Source organism: Phodopus roborovskii, unplaced genomic scaffold (assembly GCF_943737965.1).
Source record: "Phodopus roborovskii unplaced genomic scaffold, PHOROB, whole genome shotgun sequence".
In the NCBI taxonomy this organism is placed as follows: domain Eukaryota; kingdom Metazoa; phylum Chordata; class Mammalia; order Rodentia; family Cricetidae; genus Phodopus; species Phodopus roborovskii.
The window spans coordinates 11516515-11543820 of record NW_026125281.1 but is presented as its reverse complement, the minus strand read 5'-3'; the positions used below and the strand labels follow the sequence as shown (position 1 = coordinate 11543820).

General features: G+C 43.8%; 1 protein-coding gene across 2 annotated transcripts in view; it reads right to left on the bottom strand.

Annotated features, from left to right (window-relative positions):
• Positions 1-15921, bottom strand: part of Ppp1r42 (protein phosphatase 1 regulatory subunit 42) — a 34054-nt gene extending 18133 nt beyond the window's left edge. For both annotated transcript variants that reach the window (XM_051197212.1, XM_051197203.1), the window contains exons 1-5: positions 15715-15921; positions 14104-14270; positions 12211-12349; positions 9141-9257; positions 1517-1634 (exon numbers count right to left, since the gene is read on the bottom strand). In XM_051197212.1, the coding sequence (XP_051053169.1) occupies positions 1517-1634; positions 9141-9257; positions 12211-12349; positions 14104-14270; positions 15715-15843 (670 nt within the window). In that variant the 5' untranslated portion in view covers positions 15844-15921. The remainder of the gene's footprint in view (positions 1-1516; positions 1635-9140; positions 9258-12210; positions 12350-14103; positions 14271-15714) is intronic.
• Positions 15922-27306: the final 11385 nt, after the last annotated feature.

Here is a 27306-nt window from a genome sequence, read left to right as displayed (position 1 = left end):
CTTGTAGTCACAAAGTGTGTTATAAGAAGGCTTCTGTAAGACAAACTTGAAATAATTTTTGCTGTCAGAAATCAATAGACTTCTCTGTGCCTTTTACAATTGTTCATATGGAGAAGTGTTTGTTTTGTTTTATTTTGTTTTTCCTTTTTGGTTTCTCTGTGTATTCCTGGCTGTCCTGTAACTCTCTCTGTAGACCAGGCTGGCCTTGAACTCAGAGATCCATCTGTCATTAAAGGCGTGCACCACCACCACTGTTTGGCAAGAAGTGATTTTAAAATTGGAATTTTTTAATCTTCTCCTCTCCCTCTTCTCCTCCCTCCTTCCTGTCTGTCAGTCTGTCAGTCTGTCCCAGGGCCTAATGAGTGCTAGGCATGTACTCTATCACAAGCCCATATTGGGATGTTGTTTTTGACCTTGGGTCTCACACTCTAGCTCCGGCTGTCTTGAAACTTGACATGTAGAGTAAGTTGTCTTTGAATTCACAATTCTCTTGCCTCTGCCTCCCAAGAGTGAATTTAAAGGCACGGATCACCACCCTGGCTTCATACTGCATTACTCTTACTCATTAAATCAGTCGCATATACTTTTTCCTCCGGCTGAGGAGAGCAGAACAATGCAGCTGAGTGTGGCATCGGAAGTGAGAGGGTGGGGTTGCGGAGTCATCGGCACAACGTTTAAGACATGACACCATTCGTCCCCATGTATTGTTTGTTCCCTGCCGTTGTGGCCTATGCATAGCACCGGTGTGTGCGTGCGCATGTGCGCGCACGCGCACGCACACACATATACACACACACATACACACAATGCTAGACTTCACTTGATCTGCTTTCCCCACACTAGAATCACACACCAGCACTGTGATTAACTAGCTATGAGTTTTGAAGTTGTTGCATCATATTTTAGTTTTTATCAATTCTTATATTCAAGTATGGCATGCCCCAGAGTTCTGCTCCAGGAAACTCTCCCACAAGGCTCCTTTTGTGATACTGTCGCTCTGATGCTATGTAACTTCGTTTCCAACAACCAAGTGTTTTGGCTGACTTTCCCCAGTGCAGGGCACACTTAGGAAGGTTATTGTTTGCAAGGATTTTATAAAACAACCCACTATCCCCTTTCCAATGACGGGTACTATCTATGTGGCAAATGACACGTGAACAAACTTTGATCAGTTTATCTGCAGGACCAAGAGCTAAGGAGTCTAAGGGCCTGGCAGGGCCCTTTCCTCGTTCAAAGGAAAGTTTAACACATTTGTGGCTAACCAGCTTTGTAGGTAGTGGCCACATTTTCTCCTAAAAGTGTGCCTGGTGTATGTTTATGAATCGAAATGTTTTCAAGTATTACTTCCTGTTTTTACCTTTGCTATTACTCAGACATACACATTTAAGCTAACTTGATTTCTTGAGCCGGATATTAGATGTATATTTCTGAAAGCTAGATGATGAATTAATTTTAAAAAAGTTAAACAAGTGTGCTTTTCTCCAAAAAAGTTGGACGAATGCACAGCACTACTCACCCAATGACTTGGACATCAGTATCAGTTTGTCCCTGTATTTTGGTTTAAGACAAACAGGATTTCCATTTAGATCCATTTTCCACAGCTTCATCAGTTTTTTCAGTAAAACCTCCAAATCCTACAATCAGGGAAGAGAAGGGAAAGCGTGGGATTTCCTGACTACCAGCACTTCTCATGCTAACTGCTCTTCACAGAGTTCAAGCTCCTCAAGTAGAGCGAGCAATGACCACTGGCTTTGTCTACACCAGCCGGGGGTTAGCTAAGGAGGAGGCGAAATGTGATGTCAAGGGTAGGGGTCACAGCACTGCTGGCTCATGTTGTCCTTGAATCAACCCAATCTGAAGCTAAGAGAACACGTTTTCTCCAGGAGACGCCTCATTCTCAGCGGGTTCATCAGGGTTTACACACTGAGCGATGGGAAGGGAGTGAGTGAACACTCGGACACTCCGTTAGCCTCTGGAAGGAGCAGGGAGCAGCAGAGTTCCAGCCTGTTGATGCCTCCAGGCTGTGCCCGTGCTCCAGACTTGCAGATTTCAGGAGTGCCACACATGGGTCACGCGTGCAGGAGAGGATCTTTGGTGATGCAGCTGCCTCTGAGTCATTTCCGGTCCTGTAAATAACCCCTTCCCCATCTTCCTGTAAGCACCCCAAAAAAACTCATTGGCTGTCAGCATTCTAGGCAATATACATGGTTGCCTTTTTTTTTTTTTTTTAAATGAGGAATGTGGGGATAGCCTATCAAACTGCAGAACAGAAAAATACAATTACTTGCCCGTTTATCACCCAAAGATCACATTGAACACACTGTTACATGCCCTTCCAATCTTTGGGAGGCATGAGGACTTCTTTTGAAATTATGATCTTATTGTGGTTACAATTTTCTTCTATTTTTTTGTTGTTGCTGCTTTTTCGATAGGGTCTCATTATTTAGCCCTAACTAGCCTGGCACTCAGTCTGTAGACCAGGCTGGCCTAGAACTCACAGAGATCCACCTGCCTCTGACTCCCCAGTGCTGGGATTAAAGGTGTGCACCACTACGCCTGGCTTACTGTCTTTATCTATAAAGTGGCTACACTTAGAATTAATTGCCATGGCACATAAAGTGCCCAGAACAAGACCGGTAAGCACATGCTTATGTCCATATATTGCCTTTTTGCCTGCCCAGCTGTCCTTCAGCTAAGTCCCTGTCTCTTAATTTTGACTATCAGCAAAACTTAAAGACTAAACTTTTGACCCATTGACCAACAAGTCATTATCTTCATGTAAGAACGTGGCATCCAAAATTATAACCTCGGCCCTCATTCTTGGACCTTAGATCTTGCTTGCTTTTTCTGAAACATGTGTTCCACATTTAACATAGCCATGCTTATTTTATGCAAGAGTTCCATATTTCTCTTACTCTAAAAGCCACAAGGAAGGGACTGTGTGCTGTGCATTTCATATGATGTCCACCACAAGAGAACTTTAGACTGATACAGATAAAACAATGCTTGGAGTTTTGTTAATTATTCGCCACTTGATAAATGACCCTGGACTACTCCCTCCAGTGTATGTTTACTTAAGGCTAAACTAATCCTGTTCTGAAATACGATTACCCTTTGGATACGCTCCGGTTGTTCATTGCCTTCCTGTCCTTCATAAAATGCTTTCACTCTCCTGCCCTTCAATAAATTACTCAAGGAACCAGACACTTCCCTGGACAGTCTCTGTTTGATAAATGATCATGTCATACTATCGCTTAGAGGAGTGTTGCAAAACTCGGAGGAGCCAATTCCCTTTCCCCTGTAGGCTGGTACCCTGGCCCTGCATGGGTGTCTGGAGCAGGCCATGTTCTCCGCTTTAATGATGACGGTGATGAACCTGTATTTGATCAGCACGCTCCAATCTTTATCGGGAACGTCTGGCCCAACTGTCCTTACTAAGTCTAAAGACAGCCATTTGTCATCCCTCTGACTGCCTGTCATCATCTGCCTGAGAAAATCTATAATTTTTGGCTTGTTCCTGACTAAAGTGTGGAATGAATAAATTTATCTTTGGGCCATGCTTGCTTGCCAGGATCAATATTGAGCTGAGGTTGAATAAATTAGTAACTAAGAAAACATGACAGGCTATGGTGGTTTGTGTATTATAAATCAAACATTTAGTTTATAGAAGAGGCGGGCATGACAAGTTTTTTACTTTTCCCATTCATTCTGAAGGTCCTATACCTCATGATAAATGGCCATCAGAAAACCAATAGAGCAATCACTAATGAATCTGACTGTGGATGAACTCAGGTCGTTTGATTGATTTGGCAAACTTTGCAGACACAAAAACTGTGGCAAAGATTAAGGATTTGTGTTGTTTTTCTTCCAAGTTTTGTTTTGTTTGCAGTTTTGGGCATGCAGTTGACTTTGTATAGCATTAGCAACGTGGATGACGTTGGCGTACTGAAGCTCATGCCTCAACCTCTACCCACAGGCCACTTGCATAAATGTATGCTGAACTATAAACCATTAAAATATTTGGTGTCTTTATACATTAAGACACGCCTCTTTAAGGAGGTTACAGGAAACGCAAAACAAAAAAAGGCATGCAATGTCATTTAAAGTAGAGCCCCATGACTTAAGATTTATCATCATCATCATCAGGCTTGAAACTTCTCTTTCTTCTCGTCCTCAGCAGATGCCCTCGATCCGATCCGTATGCTTCACCGATGTCTCCTGCATGCCATCTCACACCTCTTCTCCTGTTTCATTCCCCTCAACTAAGGAAGAGCGCCCTCTTTCCCTGCTAATCGGCTTTGTCATCCTGGCTGTCTCCTCTGGGGACAGAGGAGTCTGTTACATCTTCATATTCCGTCTTCCTTCTCTGGCTCTTAGCCTTTCTTTTATCTACCATCACCAGACCGGTTGACTTGTGCCTTTCAAAGTCCTTTGCGCATAGGAATCACCAAGGGGCGGGGGGTCTGGGGAAATGGTTCAGTGGGTAAGTGCTAGGACCTAGTGTACCAGCTGCCCAGACTCCCAGAGTCTCACCACAGCCGTGGGGATCACCTCTGCGTGGCTTTGGGGTGTCCCCCAACAGACAAAGCTGGGCCTGGGTGCATTCATTGCCAATCATCAATCAGGACGCTGCCGGCCGAAGCGTGCGCTGCGGAGTAGAGAGCTTGCCATCAAACCTGACTACCTGAGTCCAGCTTTGGGGTCCCACAAGACTGAAGGAGAAACCTCTTATAAGTTGTCCTCTGCACAACATACATGCTACGCACACACGCACAAATAAAGAAGAAATGTAACTTTAACCTTGTCTAAATGCATGTCCTGAGCATCGTGTCTGGGGAAGAACTCATGACTCTGCTGTTGGCTGTGAGCTACGGTTTGGACCCATTGATTCCTTCTTTTCTCAACCACTGGGCACTCTCACGGGCTGAACAGACCCTGAGAGCCGGATCAGGGAATCAAATGTTACCAAGCATTAAAATTTTAAGTCTCATTTCTTTGGGGCATCATAATCTGTGGACCACTCACTTATCCCGTGTGGATCTCCATTCCATTAGGCTACACAGAGCCTCCAGGAACCTGTGGCTCTTCTATACTTGACATCTGGCTCACAGAAGAGGCTACATCCACAGAGACAAGTTTTCCTCCTGTAGTCCACCACTATGCCCCTTTGCTTAAACCTTCACAGAAAATAATTCCTCCTTCCGTGTTTGCATCCATGGCGGCTGCATTTGCATTGACAGTCTCTGTGCCGTATGGAGCCTCACACATACAACTGTTTGTTTTTCTGGAATGTCTCAAAGACATTCCAACTCTGCATGATCAACATTCATGGTCTCCTTGCTCCCCAAACCTGACGCGAGAGCGTTCCACGTCTCGTTTACTCTGCTCAACGTCCCCTGTATCCAACTCAGAAACACTTTCTGCTTTGCTCACTCCGTTTTCACCCCCAATGCTAAGGTTTCTACTACTTCTCATTTCTTAGTTGGCCTGGCTTCTTCCCATCTGTTCTTCACACCCTAGTTAAGCAGAGTCTTTTCGGAATGCTAACATCTAATTACTTCACACCTTCAGTGGTTGCTGGTGCTCTTAGAATACACACAAAACTCTGTTATAGGCAAGGCAGCTGGTCCGTCCACAGCTTTTCTTTGGACTGTGTTCTGCCTTCACTCTCTCGGCTTCCTGTGCCCCTGTTTGAAATGTGTATGTTTGCCTTTGGGGGCCATTCCCTGGCCTGTAAGTATTTTCTAAGATCGCACTTCAGGTAACCCTTCTCAAGGACATCTGCCATCTTCACCAACTAATGCGAATCTTCCCACTACAAGCATTTGGGACCACCCCTCCCCTCCTGCAATTTTCACTCTACTTTTGCCCCTGGTGATCACGCGCTGAATGTTTTCCTTCCCTTTAATACTAAGGGTTTCTCAAGGACCGGCTGTGGTCTCCACCATTGCCTGGCTGGCACAGCCACAGGGTAGGTTTTTTCAGTGGATGAAGAGAGATGAATAAATAATAGAGGACAGAGGCTGTGGTGTCAGAAGCAGGATAGGCATTAAAGGCGAGAGGTAGCACCGAACGGCCTGTGGAGCCATTCTTTATTCAAGGGTACACACACGGGAAGAGAAGGAAAGACGGTTCTCTTTCTCGCACTTTCTGTTCCGCATCTTGCCCACCCTCTTAATTTATTCTTGCCTACAAGTCCATGACCTGGATCGGCTCTGGAGAGATGAGGGCAGCCGGAGAACAACGTGGTGGAAGGAAGACTCCCTGACGCTCTAGGTCTGGGGAGTGAGGGGAAGGGGACCCAGGTAGGCAGAGACGAGCTATGGCCATGTTCTAAAGCCCCAGGGCTGTGCCTTGGCTTCTAATGCGCTCACTTCATGTAGGCTCTTGGGCCATCAGTAAATGAGGACACGGTCATGGTCCATGAGTGTCTGTGTTTCCTAGCAACTCAATTCTTTCTTGTTTTCTTCCCTCCCCCAAACCCCCACAGAGCACAAAGATTTCAGTAGCCTGGTGGGCTTTGTAGTATCTTTTTCCTTGCATGTGTTTTTAGGAAAATTCCCCTTGATAGCTAGTCTTCTTTTTCATTGTTCAAGTTGATTGAAAGACTCAGTAATAATCATTCCAAGAGATCGTTATTTTCTACTTTTTAAAAAATGATTTTCCATGCCAAAATATATTATAAATGCTATTATTTTCTACTTTATGATACTACATAAAAATCCATGAAGATTAATAGAATTTCTTAGTTATAATACAATAATTATTTATTATTAGAATCTATTATGATTATTTAATAAAATGAGTAACTATAGAGTTCATTTGTAATTATATATTTGAATTGAAATTCTGAATTTTTATTTTTAGAGATGCCCTAAGTTCTCAGCAGAAGCAACCATTTTCACACCCTATTTCCCGTGTGGTAACTACACTCAGTTGTTTTTGTGTGTGGCTGGCTCATTTATGGGCCTGCCAGTGTCTGTCCAGAGGCAGCTGCTCTAAGTGCTGAGCACTTCGGGGAATTATCATGGTGCCCCGCCTTCTCTAACGAAGGCTGCCTTTTCCCCATGGCACAAAGCTGTCCGTTGCTGACAACCTTTTGGATGAAGTCAGTGACCTTATTCATGGCATGAGGGACCTCTTCCACAAGGCATAGCGTTTACCAGCGGGTTAGGGCAAAAAACAGCAAACTTGAAGCCAGAACATAGAGATCTTGGATTGAGAATACATACAAAGAAAGAAGTTAATACTCAGATGCTGTGCTCCAAGACCATCTTTGATTAAGCCCTCACGAGAAGATTGAAAGCACAAAATCTCATTCAGATATATCCTGGGCAGGGTCTATAATCAGATTCCAATAAATTGAGTCTAGGTTCATATTTTGTAAGCAACTTGACATTTCTCTTGCAGATTTCAATATCCCTTTTTTGTTCTATACTTTTGACATTGTAACTATACTACAATGTGAATGAGTCATTTTTCTTGTCCTGTCTTTTTGATATGCATTTCTTTCCCTAGATTTGGGGAGATTTCTGCTATAATGTCATTGAATAAGTTTTTCTATGTCTTTACTTTTTTAAAGCTAGCATAGAGTGCTTAACATTTTATTCTTGCACCCTGAAAATTCTATGGGTTCTACCTAAAAATACACCCTAACACACCCACTCCTCTTCATCTCCAAGCAACCATCATCTAATTTTCTCAAACACATTATCTTACTTGTTGCCTCTAGTAGCTTCCCAATGCCTGGCTTTGCTTTTATTCTTGAAACTCGTCGCTTTTCAAATACGTTCCTTCCAATGACTGTTGCCTCTGCACTTAGAATTAGGTCATAATTATGTCCTGTGAGGTCCTTCTGACCTGTCCTATGTCTTTCTTTCTACACTTGATCTTAGCCAAAATGCCAAGAAGCAATGTGTCTGTCTTTCTGATCTCATATTTGCGGTGTTGCTTGGGTATTACTAAACCTTTTGGACACCTGTGATGTATCAGAAATAAGGGCTAGCCCTGCAGTCCCTACCACAGTGAAGTTGACCTCTTTTTGGTCCTTTGAACATCCCAGAGCGTTTCAGAGAAATGCATCTGTTATCCCTTATGCCTGGCATGTTCACCATCTAGCTTTCTTTTCTCTTTGAGGCAGTCTTGCTATGTAGACCAGGCTGGCCTTGAACTTTTATCAGTCATACTATCTTTGTCTCTCAAGAGTTGGGATTACAGGTATGTGCTACTGTGTCCAGGTTGTAACATTCTTGAGGCCTGAACCGAATCCTTCCTTCCTCAGTAGGACAATGGCAGACACATAGCTGGATGATCAATGCACTGACATGGTATGGTACAATTTAATAAGCCATGGGCTTCACTAGTGCAAATTAGAACAAGTTACTGTCTCTGTCCCCCCCCCCACATAGTATCAGGGTATCTCTAGGAATGGTGACAGTTCCTAGAAACTCATCCACTGGGACCACAGGGTTAAAGAAGAAGAAACTTTGCCTCTAAAAGAAAAAGCTTAGCTGGATGTTGGTGGCGCATGCCTTAATCCCAGCACTCAGGAGGCAGAAGCAGGTGGAACTCTGTGAGTTCGAGGCCAGCCTGGTCTACAGAGCGAGCTCCAGGACAGCCTCCAAAGCCACACAGAGAAACCCTGTCTCAGAAAAAAACAAAAAATAAATAAATGACTTAAAAAAAAAAAGTTTGATGGACAAATAATGTAGACAGGAAAAGGCCCTTAGCTCCTCAGAGAAATTTGCATTTGGTTGGCAAAATATGGAGATGTTGGGTATGAAGAAGAAAACAGGGAAGAAGACACAAATGGCTATATGTAAGAAGTAGAGATTGAGAAGATAACTTTAGAATAAATACAGAATAGTTCTTTAAAAGGTGACACTTTATAAGTATTTTTTGTTTGTTTTTGTTTTGGTTTTCGAGACAGGGTTTCTCTGTGTAGCTTTGGAGCCTGTCCTAGAACTCACTCTGTAGGCCAGGCTGGCCTCAAACTCACAGAGATCTGTCTGCCTCTACCTCCCAAATGCTGGGATTAAAGGTGTGTGCCACCAGTGCCCGGCAACATTTTATAAGTATTTCTAAGCACATCTTAAAACCACAGTGCCAAGCGCGATTGACGATGACTCCGGGCACATTACCTTCACGTGCATCAGCTGGTTGTCAACAGCGATCAGGTGATTAAGATTCTCCAGTGTCTCTAAGTCTTTGATGTCGTCAATGTTATTGTTGCTGATATTCAAAATAGAGAGGGATTTCTGGAAGGAAAGCAAGGATGTTAGTTAGCATCAGTAAGTCACACAGGCACTACAGATCAGTCCTTAACAGCAAGAAACAAAGGCACAGATTATGTGCCCATGTTCTCAGTATGAACTTCTGGAACCCTAGAGTGTGATGTAGCTGACTCTAGCCGCTAGTTTGCTCCCCAAGCTCTATGCTCCTCCTCTGGGATACAATATAAAGTAACAAAGCTTCAAATTAAAAAGAAAAAAAAAAAAGGCAGTAAAAATGACAGCTCAGAGTAGACGAAATGTTTACTGTAGCTTAAGCACATGAGTGTTCTGCGCTGAATATCATACAGGGAAACAGTTAGGTGGCCTGGCGTGGAACAACATCTGGGTTTTACTTTTATCATTCCCTCTTTAGTTTTCTCTTGATAGTTCATTTGTTCAGAAGGCACTGAGATGATAATGATGATGTCAGTGTTAGCTAATAAAAGGAAAACAGAAATATACTATATGGCAATATTAAATACACAATCTTAAACTCTGAGGCTTGGGACTCTCTGGCAACTCTATCCACCAAGACAGCAATATATAGTCAACCTTCAGGAAAGATTCCTGACATTTAGAAGATGTGATTAGTTTCTATTATTTGTACAAAGTAATATAACTCATTATGGCATTTTTGTGCATGCTATAATGGGCTTTGGCTGTACCCCTGCCCCCCTCCACACACACACACTGGCCTTTTCTGATCCTGCCACTAGTACTTTTTAAGATGAGATAATTGAAAAAAAAAAATAATGCTTTAATATTTAGAATTTCGGAATCTGCTTGAATCCGTGCAAAAACTACACTGGCAGAAAGGTTTTCAGTGGTGTTCTGAGAGAAAACTTAAAGAAAGAAAATGCCTCTTGGAGGCGCTGGGGTCTGACAAGATCACTGTTAGTGTTAGCGAGGCCTTACAGGCCCTGCCACAAGGACTCCTTCTGGTGGGCATTTTCTGTAAATAAGCAGAAGACACTGGGGGAGGGTATAATTTGACTCCTAACTGGAGCTGTTGGACGCTCTCTTGCCTGACAACCTTTAGCAAAAGGTATGCCTACCAACTACCTAGCCAGAGCACCCATATACTAACCAGCATCAACTAGTTTTAACATTTTCTCAACTACCTTGAGAAAATGGCATGATGACCGCTGCTCATTGCCCTACCCCTTAAAGGTGCAGGACTGCTTCAGATAGTTGATACCAGACATTTTGCTGACACAACCCTCTATGAATTGTAGATGACCTTGCAACTGTTTCCATGGAGGCAGGAGGAAGCAATTGCTCCTCCTGGTCCAGCAGAGGGACCACTGTCCCTGATGCTAAACAGGCAAAGCAGTGATTGATGCAAACCCAAATCTCTATTTATATGCAGAGTGTGCAAGCACAGGCCTTCATTTGCATGCAAGATGCGAGGTGATGGGTCTAAGCATCCTTTTGGGGGCTATGTGAACCAGTTCACTTACTGAGCCAGCAGGGAGACGGTGTTTCTCACCGCTGTTGGCACACTAGGTCTCCTTTTCTTGCCTATTTGTAGCTGAAATGGCAATGCAAGGAGGAAGCTGCGAAACAGCAAGCAGCGCCTGCAATAGCTGAGCAATTGACAGGTAGAGCTGCAAGGGTGGCAAGGCAGCTAGCTGCATGCTGGCAGCTGCAGAGGCAGCTGGGCAGTTTGAGTGTGGCCACAGCAGGAACAAAGGGAAGAGAGGATGTGTGGCAGATGAAGAGGATGGGAAGCTAAGCTGAAGGCTACTGAACTACAGAGGAGAGGCTGAAGGACCTGGGCATTGGAAGAGTTCTCAGGAACTGCCAAACCTTTAGCAACAAGGATCCCAGACGTCCAGTCCCAAGAGCTGTAAACACGGCTGCACTCAAGTGCTGAGGAGCCCTGATACCCAGGAGCTGCCACATCAGTGGTTTCAAGGGCTACAGAACCACAGCTTCATAGGCTGTATTACTTAAAGAGCTAAGGGTCCCCAGTCCCAAAGCTCACCACTGTCTATCATGGAGCTACCAAGAGCCCATAATCTTCATCACTCAGGAGATGGAGGCAGAAGGATCACAAGTTCAAGGCCCACGGGGGCTAGACTCAGATCAGGGCCACCCTGGGCAAATTTAGTGAGGCCTTGTCTCAAAGCACAGGGTAGAAAGAGGGCTGTGGACACTGGAGCACTCCCATGGCTCCTACTCAGTCCGCACCAGGTGCGAGGCCCAGGTCCTCCTGCGCAATTCACTTCACAAAGCAAACACCCGCCAAAGACCAGACTGGCACAGCTTTTCCTGGCGCCTATGCTTTCCACCCAGGAAGAACAGAATCCCCAGGGAACTACTGACTGGTAACATGCCTACTTGTCCCCTCCGTGGGGCTGGTCTCCGTGTGCAGCTGAGGTTGAGCTGTGGCCGCTTGTGACAATGCAATAGAGTCCATGGGGAGTGGGTGGCAACTGGGCCACTGCCTTCCTTTCTAACTCAAAGGATCACTTCGCAGTTGTCTAAGAAACAAGCCCCTTCCATTCCTGGGCCCTCTAAATCAAAACTGATGGAGTCTGTACAACTCTGTCCCCTTTATAAATCTCCTAGCCCAGAACCCAAGGTACTGTGACAAAGACCCATGTGGATATTAGGACTACCAGTGAATCTCACAGGTGAGTCCGCACCTCACCTCAGCAGCATCCTGACTCAGGTGGGCCTGAATTAGAGCTTTGGTTCACACAACCTGTTCACACACTCCTTTCTGTCCTTTGAGTTAGAAAGGAAGGCACACCAGCCTGCTTTATAGTACTGTCTGTCATACTGAGAGACTGCATGAGAAAATCAACGTCGACCCTCTAGTTTTCAGTGGGCAGATAAACAGGAAGATCATGCACACACTCCAATACGCCCTCCCCACCCACCGGGACCTATCCATCACTGCAATCTGTCCAAACTTTCAATAGGGCCTTACTGCCAGCGAACGGAGAGTCCTGGGGTCAAACAGAAGCTTCTCTCCCAGGGGAAGCCTCTGACTTTCAACATGAAGCTCTCTCAGTTCTTCCAAACCTTCCAGACCTTCTATGACTGCAATGTAATTGCCTCCCAGATACCTGCAAAACACAGACATGGCCTCCAATGGATTTTCTGAGGATGCCGTGGGCTTTAACTGATGAAACTAGATTCTAGGAGGGCAGGGGAGGCGGTCATGGGTAAACCACTTGCTTTGCAAGCATGAGGACCTTAGTTTGAGCCCTCAGAATCCACACAACGTGGTCCTGCAACCCTAGAGCTCCTTCGGTGAGATGGCCGATGGAGACAGAATTCTCAGGAGCTCACGGGTCAGCCAGCCCAGAACATGAAAGAGACCCTGCCTCGAACAGGATGGGAGGTGAGGACCAACCCTGGAGATTGTTCTCTGACCACCACATGCTCATACCTGCTTTCACACACAAGAATGTGTGCACATGTGTGTGCACGCACAACACACACACAGATAAAAAATATAAGCACAGGATGTTATCTTTCTACTGAACCTATGCAAGCTTCATCTAAATCACAAACTGTATTGTTGCACTTGATTTGGTCTAGAACACATCAACTTTTTTACATTTTTCAGTTAGCGTTGATTAATTGTACATTAGGGTTTCATTAGGATATTTCATATAAAATATTCATATTCATATATAAAATACGAACTTCAGCTTTTTCAATGAGAGATCAGAGTAGTCCACACGAACTGTCTCCCATACCTCAGGGTGTGGAAGAGTCGTCCAGCTATGGCTGGACCTCACTCCCACCATCTGCTTGGATATCTAGATTGGATCTCAGCAGCCTGCATTTAGGGACAGTTTTCCCATCACACCGTTCTACCCCCTTCTGAAGACCACAGCTCACTTTTAGAAAAACATGCTAGCTATCCAATCAGGGAACTTGGATCTGTCAGTCTTCATTGTCTAGTAATGATAAATTTAAAGAAGATTTTAGTTTCAGTTTATGTATATGGGTGTGTGTGTATGTGCTCTCTCCTCCCCTCCTCTCTCTCTCTCTCCTCCCCTCTCTCTCTCTCTCCTCCCCTCCTCTCTCTCTCTCTCTCTCTCTCTCTCTCTCTCTCTCTCTGTGTGTGTGTGTGTGTGTGTGTCTGTGTACGTGTGTGTTCATGTGTCCTCAGAGGCCAAAACAGGGCACCAGAGCCCCTGGTGCTGGCGTTACAAACAGCCGTGAGCAGCTGACAAGGATGCTAGGAACTGAACTCAGGTTCTCTGTGAGAGCAGTGCATACAATTAACCACTGAGCAATCTCTCTAACCGCCCTAGTAATAATTATCAGCGATTACTTTAAACAATCAAATCTATATTGGTTTATGATCTTACCCTTTTGAAATCAAAGCCCCTTTGTGATTGTGAAGAGCACAAGACCCACCTGAGCTCCATGAAAACGAGCCAAGTGAACTTATGTGAGAATGCTTTATTCCTAGTAGCTCATTAGACAATTTACACTACCCACCAAAATACAGGTAGATCAAGCTGTTTTGATTTTTGAGATAGGACTTCATTATGTAGCCCAGGCTAACCTTGAATGTTCAGAATTCCTCTTGCCCCAGACTTCTGAGAGCTGGGATTACAAGTATGAGCCACTATGCCCACCTTATCGGGTTTAATAAATTATATTATATATGAGTATATTAAATATAATAGAGTAAAATCAAAAGTGAGACCTGTTCCATGAAACTTGTGAGAATCAGACTTAATCATACATTCACTTTAGCTTTGCAACCTAATGTAAACATTGGAAATATTTGCCTGCATAGAGTATGCACAAGAAAGATAGCAAGAAGTTAAGAGAATTTACAAATAAAAACACTTACAGTTTTTCTAGTTTCTTTAGTGACCTGAGGTTCTCGATGCAGGAAATGCAATTATTCTGCAGGTACAAGTGTGTCAGATTTGTGGAATAATTCAGGTTAGTGATGTTACTAATGCGGTTATCATATAAATATAAAACACTCAGGTTTCTGCAAAGAGAGAGGTCATCCTGAAAAGAAGCAAAAACAGGCCCTATTTATTTTTCCCTGAAAGCTCAAAAAGTTGAGTTTTAAGAAAAATGTTTACTTTGGCATTCTGCAAATCCCCCTAAGGCTCTTATAAAGTAACATCTCTCTGTGCTTAGCACACTCAAAATAAGATTGTAGTGGTCACAAAGGAATGTGGGGCTTTAGAGTTCTGTAACTTTTCCATGACAACTGCATTTCTTAAGATTTCTTAAGCAATTTTCCTTGGAAGCAATTAGAGACTCCCCTAAAAGTTGAAGCAATGAACAAATTATTGTCCAAACATTACAAAGCCAGGCTTAATCTTTCTGTCAGATTGGAATGAAACTCTTACCGCTTCTAACACTGAAAACTAGAAACCATCCAATAGTCAAGAGTAATGGATTAAAGCCAGGTATGGCAACACACAACTTTCAACTCAGCACTAAGAGGATGAAGTAGGTGGATCTCTATAAGTTCAAGACCACCTGGTCTACATGGTGAACCCCAAGCTAGCCAGAGCAAGAGAATGAGACCCTGTTTCAAACAAAAAGGGAGGATTTAAAAAAACAATGCTATGATAATGCTATTGAACTTTCATTTCATTGTAATATCTTGCAGACGTCACAGAAGTAAAAACAGTGGTTCATTATGAGCCACTATTGTCATTATACGAGTAGCCAGACAGAGTTTCAAAACATCTTTAACCCCAGCACTGGGGAGGCAAAGGTAGGTGGATTCTGGGAGTTCGAGGACAGCCAGGACTACATAAAGAGACCCTGTCACACACCTTTACTCCCAGCACCGGGGCAGGCCTGTAGGAGTGCCAGGGCTGCCAGGACTACACAGAGAAACCAGAGCACCGTATATTAACGTAATTAAACTGTATGCAAAAACGTTACCTTTGAATTTTTATTAGAGAGAAGGGGTGAGTGGATCTTGGATACACTGTTGAATGTTAGAATTCTCACCACCACCACCACCACCCCCTACCCCCCACCCCCCCACCCCCGCCACAAGACAGGTCTCACTGTATAGCTCAGGCTGGTTTTGAACTTGAAATCCTGCTGCCTCAGGAATGCTGGGGTTACAGGCAAGTGTCTAGCTTATTCCGTAACATTTTGATGTTAAAAAAAGTATTCCAAGGCTCTGGAGTGGCACAAAAGCAATATTTTCCAAATCCTGTTTTCTATGTAAGCACAACCATATTCCAGGGAAGCAGCACCATACGTCTAACAGATACTTGTAAAACACAATGCGAAAGTTTATAGAAACGTAATATGCTAAGTACCCAAAGAAGGAAATTAAAATAGGAGCATAATATAAAGCTTCCCAGGAAAAATATAGTTAACAAGTTTAATTAAAATAGAATTACTATATTTAGTATGCCCTCAAACCCATAGTTTATATTGCTAACTGTGCAAAAAGAAAATAATTTAAAGGTCTTACAATTGAATCTATATTTCTGTCTGAAAAATTTATGTGTGTTATTTTCTTCAGGCACTGTGCGATGGTTTCTTCTTTTCGGGGTTTAAGATTGCTGTTTTTGGCAATTAAATCCAGAGTCAGTCGAACCATGGTTTCTGTGTAACTCAAACTCTCAGCAAAAGCTCCATTTTAACACCATGTCCAGAAGCATGTTTAGGTATTACTTCCAACTTTCTAAAAAGTAAAAGGAACAAGGGAGCATTGTGATATAAAGACATGTAGGAAAGGTTGGGTTGCTTTAATTTTCTCCTGTACAACTGCTTGGTAAACTAGGCTGTTAGCATTTATGCTTTCTGATATTTTCTACCTCTATAGAAAACTCTTTTCATTACAACTTTTAAAACCAAGGCCAGGTGTGGTGGCACATGCCTTTAATCCCAGCACTTGAAGGGAAGAGGCAGGTGCATCTCTTTAAATTCAAGACCAGAGCCTGGTCTACAAAGTGAGTTCAAGGCTAATCAAGGCTACATAGTTAGATTCCCTATCTTAAAAACAAAATAAAACAAAAACAAAGCAAAACCAAACTCACAGCTGGTGGTGGTGGTGGCAGTGCTCGCCTTTAATCCCATCACTCAGGAGGTAGAGACAGGCGGATCTCTATTAAGTTTGAGGCTAGCCTGGTCTACAAAGCAAGTTTTAGGACAGGCTCCAAAGCTACCCAGGGAAACCGCCTAGAAAACAAAACAAAAAACAAAACAAAACAATAAAAAAAAATAAGTCAACAAAACATTTAAAACATGGACATGAACTAAATGCACGGTTTTAGTGTTTATTTTTTGGAATAGGATCTGGCAGTGTAGCCCTAGCTGGCCTGGGACTTGTTACAGCCTCCTTTCCTCTTCCTGAGTTCTGGGATTAGAGATCTGTGCCAACACACAAAGCAGGGTTTCATCTGTGTTACCAGGGTAGCCTCCGATCTGCGATCTTTCTGCCTAACCCCCAGTTCACCATGTATTTCATTTGTATGTATTTCCCTCCCCCAGAGCAGTGATGAGTTGTTGTGGGTACCTCTTTCCTCCTCCCTCTCCATCTCTTTTTCTAGTGCTAGGATGGAGACCAGGACTCACTGCATGCTAGGCAATCACTTTACCACAAAGCTACATCCTGTGCCCTGAGGGAAACATCTTTTTAAAAGATTATTTGTCCCCTCTGAGTGAAAAAGGACTTCCAAGGAAACTGTCCGGTGCTCTTATTTCATAGGCGGAGAAATTCTGTCTCAGGGAGTTAATCCAGGCTATTCAAACTGTCGCTGAGCGCGGAGCCAGAGGACTCCCTCCTCAGAGGAACCGAAGCAGAACACATGCTGTTGAGCACCCCGAGTTACACACCTGAAATGGGCCGGCGCAGATAGTGTATGTCATACCAGAAAAGCCGGCAATGTAATGCGGTGCTTTCCAAAGCAGATTGCACAGTTCGAACATCAGCTTCCCTGCTCCCTAGCAAAGCAATCGTGAAGTCTTTGTATCATAAATTTAATGAGAACTGACATTTGATCCCTAGCATCACAAAAATAAATCATAGGTAAAAACAAAGTCAGACCTGTGTGGTGTGTGCATGAGCCTGGGACACAAGTGTGTGTGTGTGTGCGCGCGCGCGCGCGCGCGTGTGTGTGTGTGTGCACGTGCACATGTGTGTGTGCGTGTGTGCGGCGCGCTCATGAAATGCACAGCTGCAAGTTAGGGTGTCTGGGTGCCCCCCCAGGCTCCATCTCCCTTGAGGAGGGAGAAACTTCTTTTCCAGTGGTGTAGCCCCTCCTAAGGTGTCCATGTTCCTCTAAACAATCCCTTACTTTCGCCCCTGTAATTAACTGGAATGAAACACACTGAGAATAGACAAAAAAAAAAAAAAAAAAAAAAAAAACGGCAAGGAGGGAATATGATCAAACTACCTTACATGCATTTGTGAAAATATAATGATATAATGAAACACATTATCATATAGAATATATGATATAATGAAACACATTATCATATAGAATATAATGATATAATGAAACACATTTTCATATAGAATATATGATATAATGAAACACATTATCATATAGAATATAATGATATAATGAAACACATTTTCATATAGAATATATGATGCTAAAAAAACAGTAAGTGACTTCCCTTGATGATACCTGTACTCTAGCCACTTGGGAGTCTGAGGCAGGAGGATTGTTTGAGTTCTCGTGTTTGACAGGTGAATATGAAAACCTGTTATAAAATAACTATATAAAACCAGGTGGTGGTGGCACAGGCCTTTAATCCCAGTACTCTGGAGGCAGAGGCAGGCAGATCTCTGTGAGTTCAAGGCCAGTCTGGTCTACAGAGTGAGTTCCAGGACAGCTGGGTTTACACAAGAAACCCTGTCTCAAAACAGCAAAAATAGGGGCTGGAGCGATGGCTCAGTGGTTAACAGCACTGGCTGCTTTTCCAGAGGTCTGGAGTTCAGTTCCCGGCAATCACACGGTGGGTTACAAGCAACTATAATGAGGTCTGGTGTCCTCTTCTGGCCTGCAGGCAAACACACATGCAGAATGCTGTGTGTGTGTGTGTGTGTGTGTGTGTGTGTGTGTACATATACATATACATCCAATTAAAACAAGCAAAAGATTACATACAGTAAGGATAGTGCTACTAGGCCAAAGGATTGTGTGGAGAAGACATACAGGCTTGTGTACCTGTGGCATGCACCCAGGGCAGCTATGAATGTAAGCAACACAAAATGGCAAACAGGGTCCTTTTTTATTTCTTACTTTTTGTAATTTGAGTTGTGCTTCACAAGTATGAACTTCGTAGCTGACATTAGCGTGTTGCTATATGAAAAGGTTGGCCATGTCTGTGAGTGTTCTGTGCAGCGTCTGACAGAGCTCAGAAATATTTGACAACATTATGATTCTATTGCTGTTTGGTTCACAGATGGAGTTCCTTTTATTCTTCAATATTGGAGGCATGCGAACTATGAAATGGGGGCATGTTTTCAAATAGAATATTACTTTATGTAAGACCCACAGACCCATACATAAGCTTAAAATATAAAACACTAAAAATAAATATAAGTTTAACATGGTGGTTCATAAACCTAGTATTTGTGAGGTGGGTGCAGCAGAAATCAGGCCAGTCACAGCTACGTATGAATTTTAGGCCAGTCTGAAATACATGAAACCCTGCTTCAAAGAGAAAAGAAAAGAAAAGAAAATATAGGTGTGTGTGTGTGTGTGTGTGTGTGTTGTAGCTAAATGGTGTCTAGCAGTCACAAGGTTCTGAATTCATCCCGGTACTCAAGCAAACAAACAAACAAACCCCTCTGTTCTCTTCAGTGTGGACATTGGTATTTATGTATTGCTTTTGTTTCAAATGCCCATATGCCTAAAAAGTACAGGGTTCCATGTCCGTCCGTCCGTCCGTCCGTCCCCCCCCCCCCCCCCCCGCTTAACCTCTTGCTTTGGAGTAACGTACCGCTGCTGTAGTGTATTTTTTCTGAGCGACGACTCTGGGTCTTTCCGTGTTTTGCTTTTACAATGCTGCTTTTATGGTTCTTGTCTATGTTGTCGTTACCACAAGGCTAAATCTAGGAGCACATTTTAATGTCCCTGTATGCTCCCGGATTGCCCCTCAGTGGGACCCTGACGCCGGCTGCTGTGGCAGTGTCCCCATACGTGCAGCTGTGGCTTTGATGTCAACAGTTTTTAACCTGGCTTTTAACTGGACACTCTCGACACAACAGAGACAAGTACTTTCTTGTCACCCTTTCAGAACTCCTCTTTCTGCTAATTGCTATTTCTGGGCCTCTTTCACTTTCCCTACTGGGTGTGTACCATATTTTTCCTTTCTTTCTTTTTCTTTCTTTGTTTTCTCTTCTTTTCTTTCTTTTTTCTTTTGGTTTTTCAAGACAGGGTTTCTCTGTATTGTTTTTGTAGCCTTTCCTGACACTTGCTCTGTAGACCAGGCTGGCCTCCAACTCACAGAGATCTGTCTGCCTCTGCCTCCCAAGTGCTGGGATTAAAGGCGTGCGCTCCCGACACCCACCGTTTTCAGTAGTTTTTAATAGTCTCATAAAAACTCAGTTTTTTTCTTTAAAAAAGTTTAAAATTTTATTCTTCTCTTGTATATTACATCCTGACCCTAGTTTCCCCCCTTCTCCCCCTCCTATCTCCTCCCCTCCCCCTCCCCTATCCATTCCTCCCTTTCTCTTCAGAATAGGTCAGGCCTCCCAGGGATATCAACCAAACATGGCCTCTCAATTCACAGTAAGACTAGCCAATACCCTCTTCTTAAAGCTGGACCAGGTGGCCCAGAGCTAGGAAAAGCATTTCCAAAGCAGGCAAAAGTCAGGGACAGCCTCATTCTCATTGCTGGGAGTCCCTCAAGAAGACCAAGGCACACAACCAAGAAATAAACTGCAGAGAGCCTAGGTCAGACCCATGCAGGCTCCCTTTCAAGACAGGGTTTTTCTGTATGCCCTAGCTGTTCTGGAACTCTCTGCAGACCAGACTGGCCTCAGACTCACAGACATCCACCTGCCTCTGCCTCCCAAGTGCTGGGATTAAAGGTATGCACCACCACCTCGAATAGCATTTTTTTTTTTTTTCTGAAAGCAGTCTAATGTATTATTTTCTTCTTGGCCTATGTTTTATGCTTTTTGGGACTTAGCAATCTCTTCCCTACCCCAAATTTAAAACATCAACCTAATATTTTAAATTTGTTCACATTTTGCCAGACACATTTTGTTCTTTTGTCTGGAACTGCTTAACACATATGAGTTAAGAGAGATTTGAATGTATATTTTTTCCTAGTGGGAACTAGTTACCCAGTACATTATGCAAAATTGTTTTTCTCTTCCCTTCGTTTATGCTTCTGTTTGCATGGCAACACTGTTTCCTAAATTCAGGCCAAACTTTGGTTATTCTTGGTCGTTAACTCTTTTATTATTTTTTTTTTCCTTTGAGACAGGGTTTCTCTGTGGCTTTGGTGTGTGCCACCAACACCCAGCAGTCATTAACTCATATATAAATATTTAATATTCTTATGTTTCATAAAAAAAAAAAACCCTGTCAGGACTTTGTTAGGAATTTTAATGAGTTGTGAGTCTTCATAGGGAAGACTCAAGACTCTTATATCGCCGGGCAGTGGTGGCACACGCCTTTAATCCCAGCACTCAGGAGGCAGAGGCAGACTGACCTCTATGAGTTCAAGACCAGCCTGGTCTGTAAGAGCTAGTTCCAGGACAGCTTCCAAAACCTTAGAAACCTTGTCTTGAAAAACAAAACAAAAAGACACTTGTACCCTGGACTGGAAAAGAACTAGTGGATTGCAAAACCATGAAAGATAACAGGGCTTGGGCTAAAGGAGTTGACTAAAAGTGAAGAGAAAGGCTAGTTAAAAAATGGTGGGGTTGTTGCTTTGTCTTTATAGATCCGTCCTGTCCTGGATGATCAAATGATTCCTTTCCTTCTTACATGGAAAAGAAGGTTTTTTTGTTTTGTTTTGTTTTGTTTTGTTTTTTTACATGGGCAGTAGGCAGGCAGGTAGGCAGCCACTGATCGTATACCTGCCCTGATTTCAAGTGGTTTTAACATACAATAGCCAGAGTACAGAACAGCATATTCCACGGTGGCATGCTCTTAATACTTTCACAGGTGAATTCGGTGTCTAAAAGATCGTGCTTCTGAAAACTAGTCTCATTTGAAAAGAGGCTACGGGGCTGGTGGGACACACTTATAATCCCAGAATTTAGGATGTAGAAAGAAGAAATTTAAGGGCATCTCTGGCTATGAATGAGAACTAGGGTAGCCTGGGCTACACAAGACTGTATGGGAAAGAAGACGCAAACTAAAATATTTTTAAATCAAGAGAAGGCCAATGAATGTAATCAATAAGCTATAGGAAAAATTTCCAGGGGCTGGAATATGGGAAGGGTGAGACTCACATCAACCCACAACATAAATAAACTGCGTGCATGGTAGCAGCTCATGGCAACTGTTTTGTCAAAACACTACCTTTCCTTTTATAAAGACAGTACCAGCTCAAACTTTACTGGTGGTGTAGTTTCATTGTTTTAGAGAAATAATAAGCCAAGGGGCTTAAACTGCGCTCATAGTTGAATTTGTATACATTTCAGAACGTTTAAATAAAAACAATAACGTCAACACTCATGAGGTGTCCTTGGTTTTCTCTGAAAAGAAGTCATTTCCCATAATATCCCCTACTAGATACCCATTATTTCAGCTCAGTTGCTAGAACCCATCTTCCCAGGAGCCAGAGGGAATTGCTTAGATGCGCTCTGGGAACCCATCTTGACCCAGGCCCCTGCAAGCTGGGTAGGATGCACAGTTCTGAAGTTTGGTTTCTACCTACATTCCCTCCTAAGGAGCCGTTGGGTTCACTGGCTTTCAGATGCTCTAAATGGCGGGCTTCCGCCCTCAAAATTTTCCAAAGCCTGGGTCCTGCTCCCTGGGCCCCTCTCCACCCTGCCTCGGGTCCCTAGAATGCTTCCAGCCCTGCCTGCCGGTCCAAACCAGTCTTCCAGACTGTGCCTGGGGTTCCGGATGTCCGGGGACAGGGCCCTGGGACCTGCATTTTTACCAGTATTAATTAAGGTCTACGTGCAAAAACACTACTGGGTAGGGTTTCCCGGGACGTCTCACCGCTCCCGGTCCAGTCCGGTCTGTAACTGGTTTGTTTGGTCAGTGTCCTTGTGCCAGTCTCCTTCAAGGCCTGCGGATGGTTGCCAGGCAACCAGATGCTCCGAAACGCGCACTCCCCCCCCCCCCCCGCCCCTCCGCAGGGTAAGTCTCGCGACGTCCGCAAAGCCGGCAAGCACGGGGCTGGCTCTTTGTGACACGGGACACAAGAGCTGACTTTGTGCACTAGGGTCCTGAGACAAGGCCAGTTCGCTTGGACACAAACAAGATTTGCGGGCCACCATCTCCTTCTCCATCACCTGCCCCAGAATAGACCCAGACAGGAATTGCTGGATGGTACAGCCAGTGCTCCACTTTTCTAGGATAAAACCCAAGCTTAACATAATGTTCAAGGCCCTTTATCCTGACTCTCCTCACAGCTTGCCGCTTGCTGTCCTCAGGTCAGAATCCTCGGGTATGCACTGTTTAAGAATTTCCATTTCCACTGGGCCAGGCGGTGGTGGCTCATGCCTAAAATGGCAACTCTCAGGAGGCAGAGGCAGGCAGACCATCTCTGAGTTCGAGTACAGCCTGGTCTTCTACAGAGAGGCAGGTGGATCTCTGAATTCCAGGCCAGCTTGAGAGTTCCTCCTAGCTAGCCAGGGCAAATAGACCCTCCTCCATTCTTACCCCTAACTCCCCTTTTTCTCAGCTTAGGTCAATGCATCCATGCACCCTTTCGGAAAACATGAATAATGTATCTTGTTAGTTTCTGTTTTCCCCAGCAGCAAGTATGAAGTTCTTCGCAGAACAGGAATCTGCCTGTGTTACGCATGTTTCAAAAATAAACAAGTAAACTGGAGACAATCATTCTTTGACCTCACCATTGTCAACGGGCATGAAAGTGCTGTGTATACCAGTACCCGCTTGACAAATGTTTGTAAAATGAATAGTGTAAATGAAAGACAAGCAGAAGGAAGGCAATTCAAGAGCCGCCATCACAGTGCAGTGCACACTGGGAAATGGCCAGCACTAGCTGTGGCCCTGGCTGGAGGGAAGGTTGACATTGCCTTTTTTTTTTTTTTTTTTTTAAAGCAGTTAGATTAAAGCGCGTAGGACATTGCAGATAAGAAATCTCCAGTTACAGCAAGAGGAAAAGAAGACATATTAAGCGTAGCAAGCATGTGGAGCTTATTCTTCAGATCCCAACTTCAAGGGAGTTCTCCCATCAGCTCTCATGACCCTTACCATCAGAGTAGCCTAGGAGGAGGTGGGTGGGGCCAGGGGAACCCTAACTTCAGTCACCACACTGCTGTTTCATTCAAGTCCTTTTGCTTAGGCCGTCTAAGCCCAGAACAGTTGAAGATAAATTCGGTGGAAATGCATGAACTTGGGAGACATCTTTAAACAATATTTTTTCATTCACTTATTTTGTGTGTATGTATGGAGGTCAGAGGACAACTTGACAAAGTCGCTGCTTTCCACCGCGTGGGTTGGGAGATCAAACTCAGGTGGTAAGGTTTGGTGGCAAGCACCTGTACCCACTGAGATCATTTAGGGTAAGGGAGCGGGGAGAGGTTGAAGATAATTCCCAAGTGTTAGGATAAAGGTATAACAGGAAAGACGTGACAAGGAATGTGAGGGGAACCGGAAAGGTCTGGTCTGTACCCTGTCAAGTGAGGTATGTTTTAATAAAATATCCCATATAAAAACATTATTGAAACCAGTTGTGGTGAGGGTTGAAGGAAAGAGGAATGGTAAAAGGCAGCAGGCACAGATTTATCAGCAGTAAAAGAAAAGATACTGACTCAGTGTGCAAAGCCTGGCATTCAGGCTCACTGGAGAAAGTCGTCTATGAGGGTCATCACGCAGGGAAAAAAGGCTAAGGCAAGAGGTAAAGGATAATCGAGACACCAGGGGACGCACCAGATACCCGTCATTCCACTGGGGACAACAGCTTTAACAAGGGATACAGGGCTGACTTCTTGCTCTGTGCAGCATTTAGCCTACTGCTAACCCTGCTAGAGGTCTTGATTAGCTATTCGTCGAGCTTCGTAAGTAAGTCACTCCCATGCTCTGGGCTTGGTTTTAGAAGAGTTTCATAAGTCACGAAAGGGAATATGCTCTCATTTGTGGTAAAGCTATGCACACTTTTATTTTTCGTTTCTGAGATAGTTTCTCACTAGCCTACACTGTTCTCAAACCCCCCGGCCGCCCATGACCCTCTGACTCATAGATATTTGGGACTGTTCAGGCTACACACGTGGCTACTTACCCCTTTAAATACGCAATATGATAAGTACATATGAACATATCTAATATTGGCCTCTTGGTGGCAAGATTATGATTATTTTTAGTAACCAGGTTTATTTAAAAAATGATAAAACTACATTTGAAACTTCATTTTGGATTCTCTTCATGAGGTTGAAGATCACTTTGTGATTGCTTATGCCTAGGATGATTGAATTATTAATTGCTATGAGTATGTGGGGGTGTTTGAGTATGTATGTGCTCACGTGGCTATGGATGTGTGTGCACACGTGGGTGCACTGAATATGTATGTGTGTGAGTGTAGACAGCAGAGATCAGCACTGGGCATCTTCTGTGGCTTTAAATCTTAAAAAACATATTCACGCGTGCGTGTGTGTGTGTGTGTGTGTGTGTGTGTGTGTGTGTGTGTGCGCGCGCAAGCATGCCCATGCCTGAAGAGAGCGGTTACAAACAGTTTTAAATAGTTGCCTGTAGGGATTGGAGTTCAGGTCTCTGGAAGATCAGGAAGTGCTCTTACTGCGGACCCATCTCTGCAGCCCTCTAAACATTATTATTATTTTGGGGGTTGGTGTTTGTTTTTGTTGAGACAGGGTTCCTTTATGTAATTTTGACTATCCTGGAACTCGCTCTATACACCTGGCTGGCATCAAACTCACAAGAGATCCACCTGCCTCTGCCTCCCGAGTTCTGGGATTAAAGGTGTGCGCCACATTGCCTGGCTACATTTTATTTTCTGGGACAGGTTCTCCCACTGAATCTGGAGCTGGTCCACTGGGCTAGGCTGGCTAGTGAATGAACAAGGATCCAGGGTTAGCAAGACCTCTTGTATGCACGCATGTACTTTGCCAATCGGGTCATCACTCCAAAACCACTAATTAATTTTTTAAATGTAATTAGTTAGCTTAAGAGAACATATTCTCTTGTTAAGTTGTAAACTATAACTCCTGCCTAGCGGCGCAGTGGGAAACAGTCATCTGTGTATTTTCCAGTGAGGCAGAAATTTGGCAGGCTACAAGAAATTTTTGTCTTCCATATAACTGTAAGATTTGTACTTGACAGATGTTGGGGAAATTTGTATTTGCTAAAGGAAGTAATCTTGAGAATCGTTTTGGAAGCACGGGGCTAAAATCACAAATTTAAAAGCCTTAACTTAAGTCTCCAAGTAACTGCAGATAGACACAGGCTTTATCTTCCACACGCTGTTTGCCTCCGTCAAAACAGCATTTCCTGAGTTCATGCCGCACAGAACTGTGGGAAGCACTACGTAAACACCTATGACTAAGTTACCTCCAACGAGAAACCAAAAGGTCCAGAAAGGTCCATTATTGCCACATAACCCCACATAAAGAAATGCACATTTGCTAGTCTTACCGCCTCCTTCTGCTTTCATTTTGTAAGATGGGTAAACATTAGTGATCTGCAGTCAGGCATCTAACGATGGCCTCAATGCTCTCGCTTGGCCCTTGAGTGATCTCACTGGAGTGTGGGCTGGGCCTAGTGACTTGGTCTAGCCAACTACGTAAAGGAAGACTTGTGCATGCCATCCCCATGATTAGGCTACAAAAGACAGTGGCATGTGTGAGTTTCATTCTTTGATAGAACGGACTATAGTTTAGGAAAACCCACTTGACAAAGAAGGGCCTGAAGAAGGATTCTAACTACAGCCTGTGAAAACTTGAGACTTTAGGTCCCAGGAGAAAAAGCCCGTAACCCCTGTTTGAGCTATAAAATTAATCCTTTCCCAGTCAAACCTCCCCTCCGGTAATCTTGTGAGAGACCCTGAAGCCAAGGACCGAGATTTCTAGTTCACAGAATCTTTACAATGAAAAACGTGTTGATTGAGCCTACTGGGTTTTGCAGTAATTTGGAAATCATGGAGAATTTTCTTAGGGAGAGACAGCTTAATCAGAGCAGCGTCTTGATTCCTGTTTTATGTGACTTTGAATGCAACCGACTACAGGAGGAGGTCCATCGCTTACTAGAACAAAAGATTTCCCAGTGAATTATTTATAGAAGCTGGAAGCTACAGAGTTCCTTCTGGTTAAGGGGGATGCAGTTTCTATTTTTGATTTCTGTACCCCGAAGATGATCATGTATTTGAGAGCCTCTGCAGATGACCAGGGACCCTTCTACAGGCATCATGTACAGGGTATAGGCCCTAGTAACAACTGATTTATAAAGAACTTGACTTTGTAACTGGTTTTCAGCTGATGTCATTTTACATAATAGAATCTATGAACAACGAATACATATGCATACATATATAGACGCACAACTGGGTTTCAGACCTTTGCTTCCAGTTGACTTCTAAACTGTCAACCCACCTGGGTATGCATGTCATAGAGGTGTTGACACTCCCAGCTTCTCAAAAATGGAACTCTTCAAGTCTCTCTGTTTCCCCCACCAACCATCCTAGTACACCAAGCAGAGCCTGACAGATTCCCACCATGCTCACAGTTAGTTTCTCCAGCAGACCCAGTTGTCAAATTACATCCACTTTAGCTCAGAATGGCTTTGCCATGTTCTGCTTTTTTTTCCCTTTTCTTTTGGAGAGGGGGTTTCTCTGTGTAGCTCTGGCTGTCCTAGAGTCCTAGAAGTCACTCTGTAGACCAGGCTGGCCTCAAACTCACAAAGATATGTAGCATGACTAATAAAAACCCAGATGTAGATAT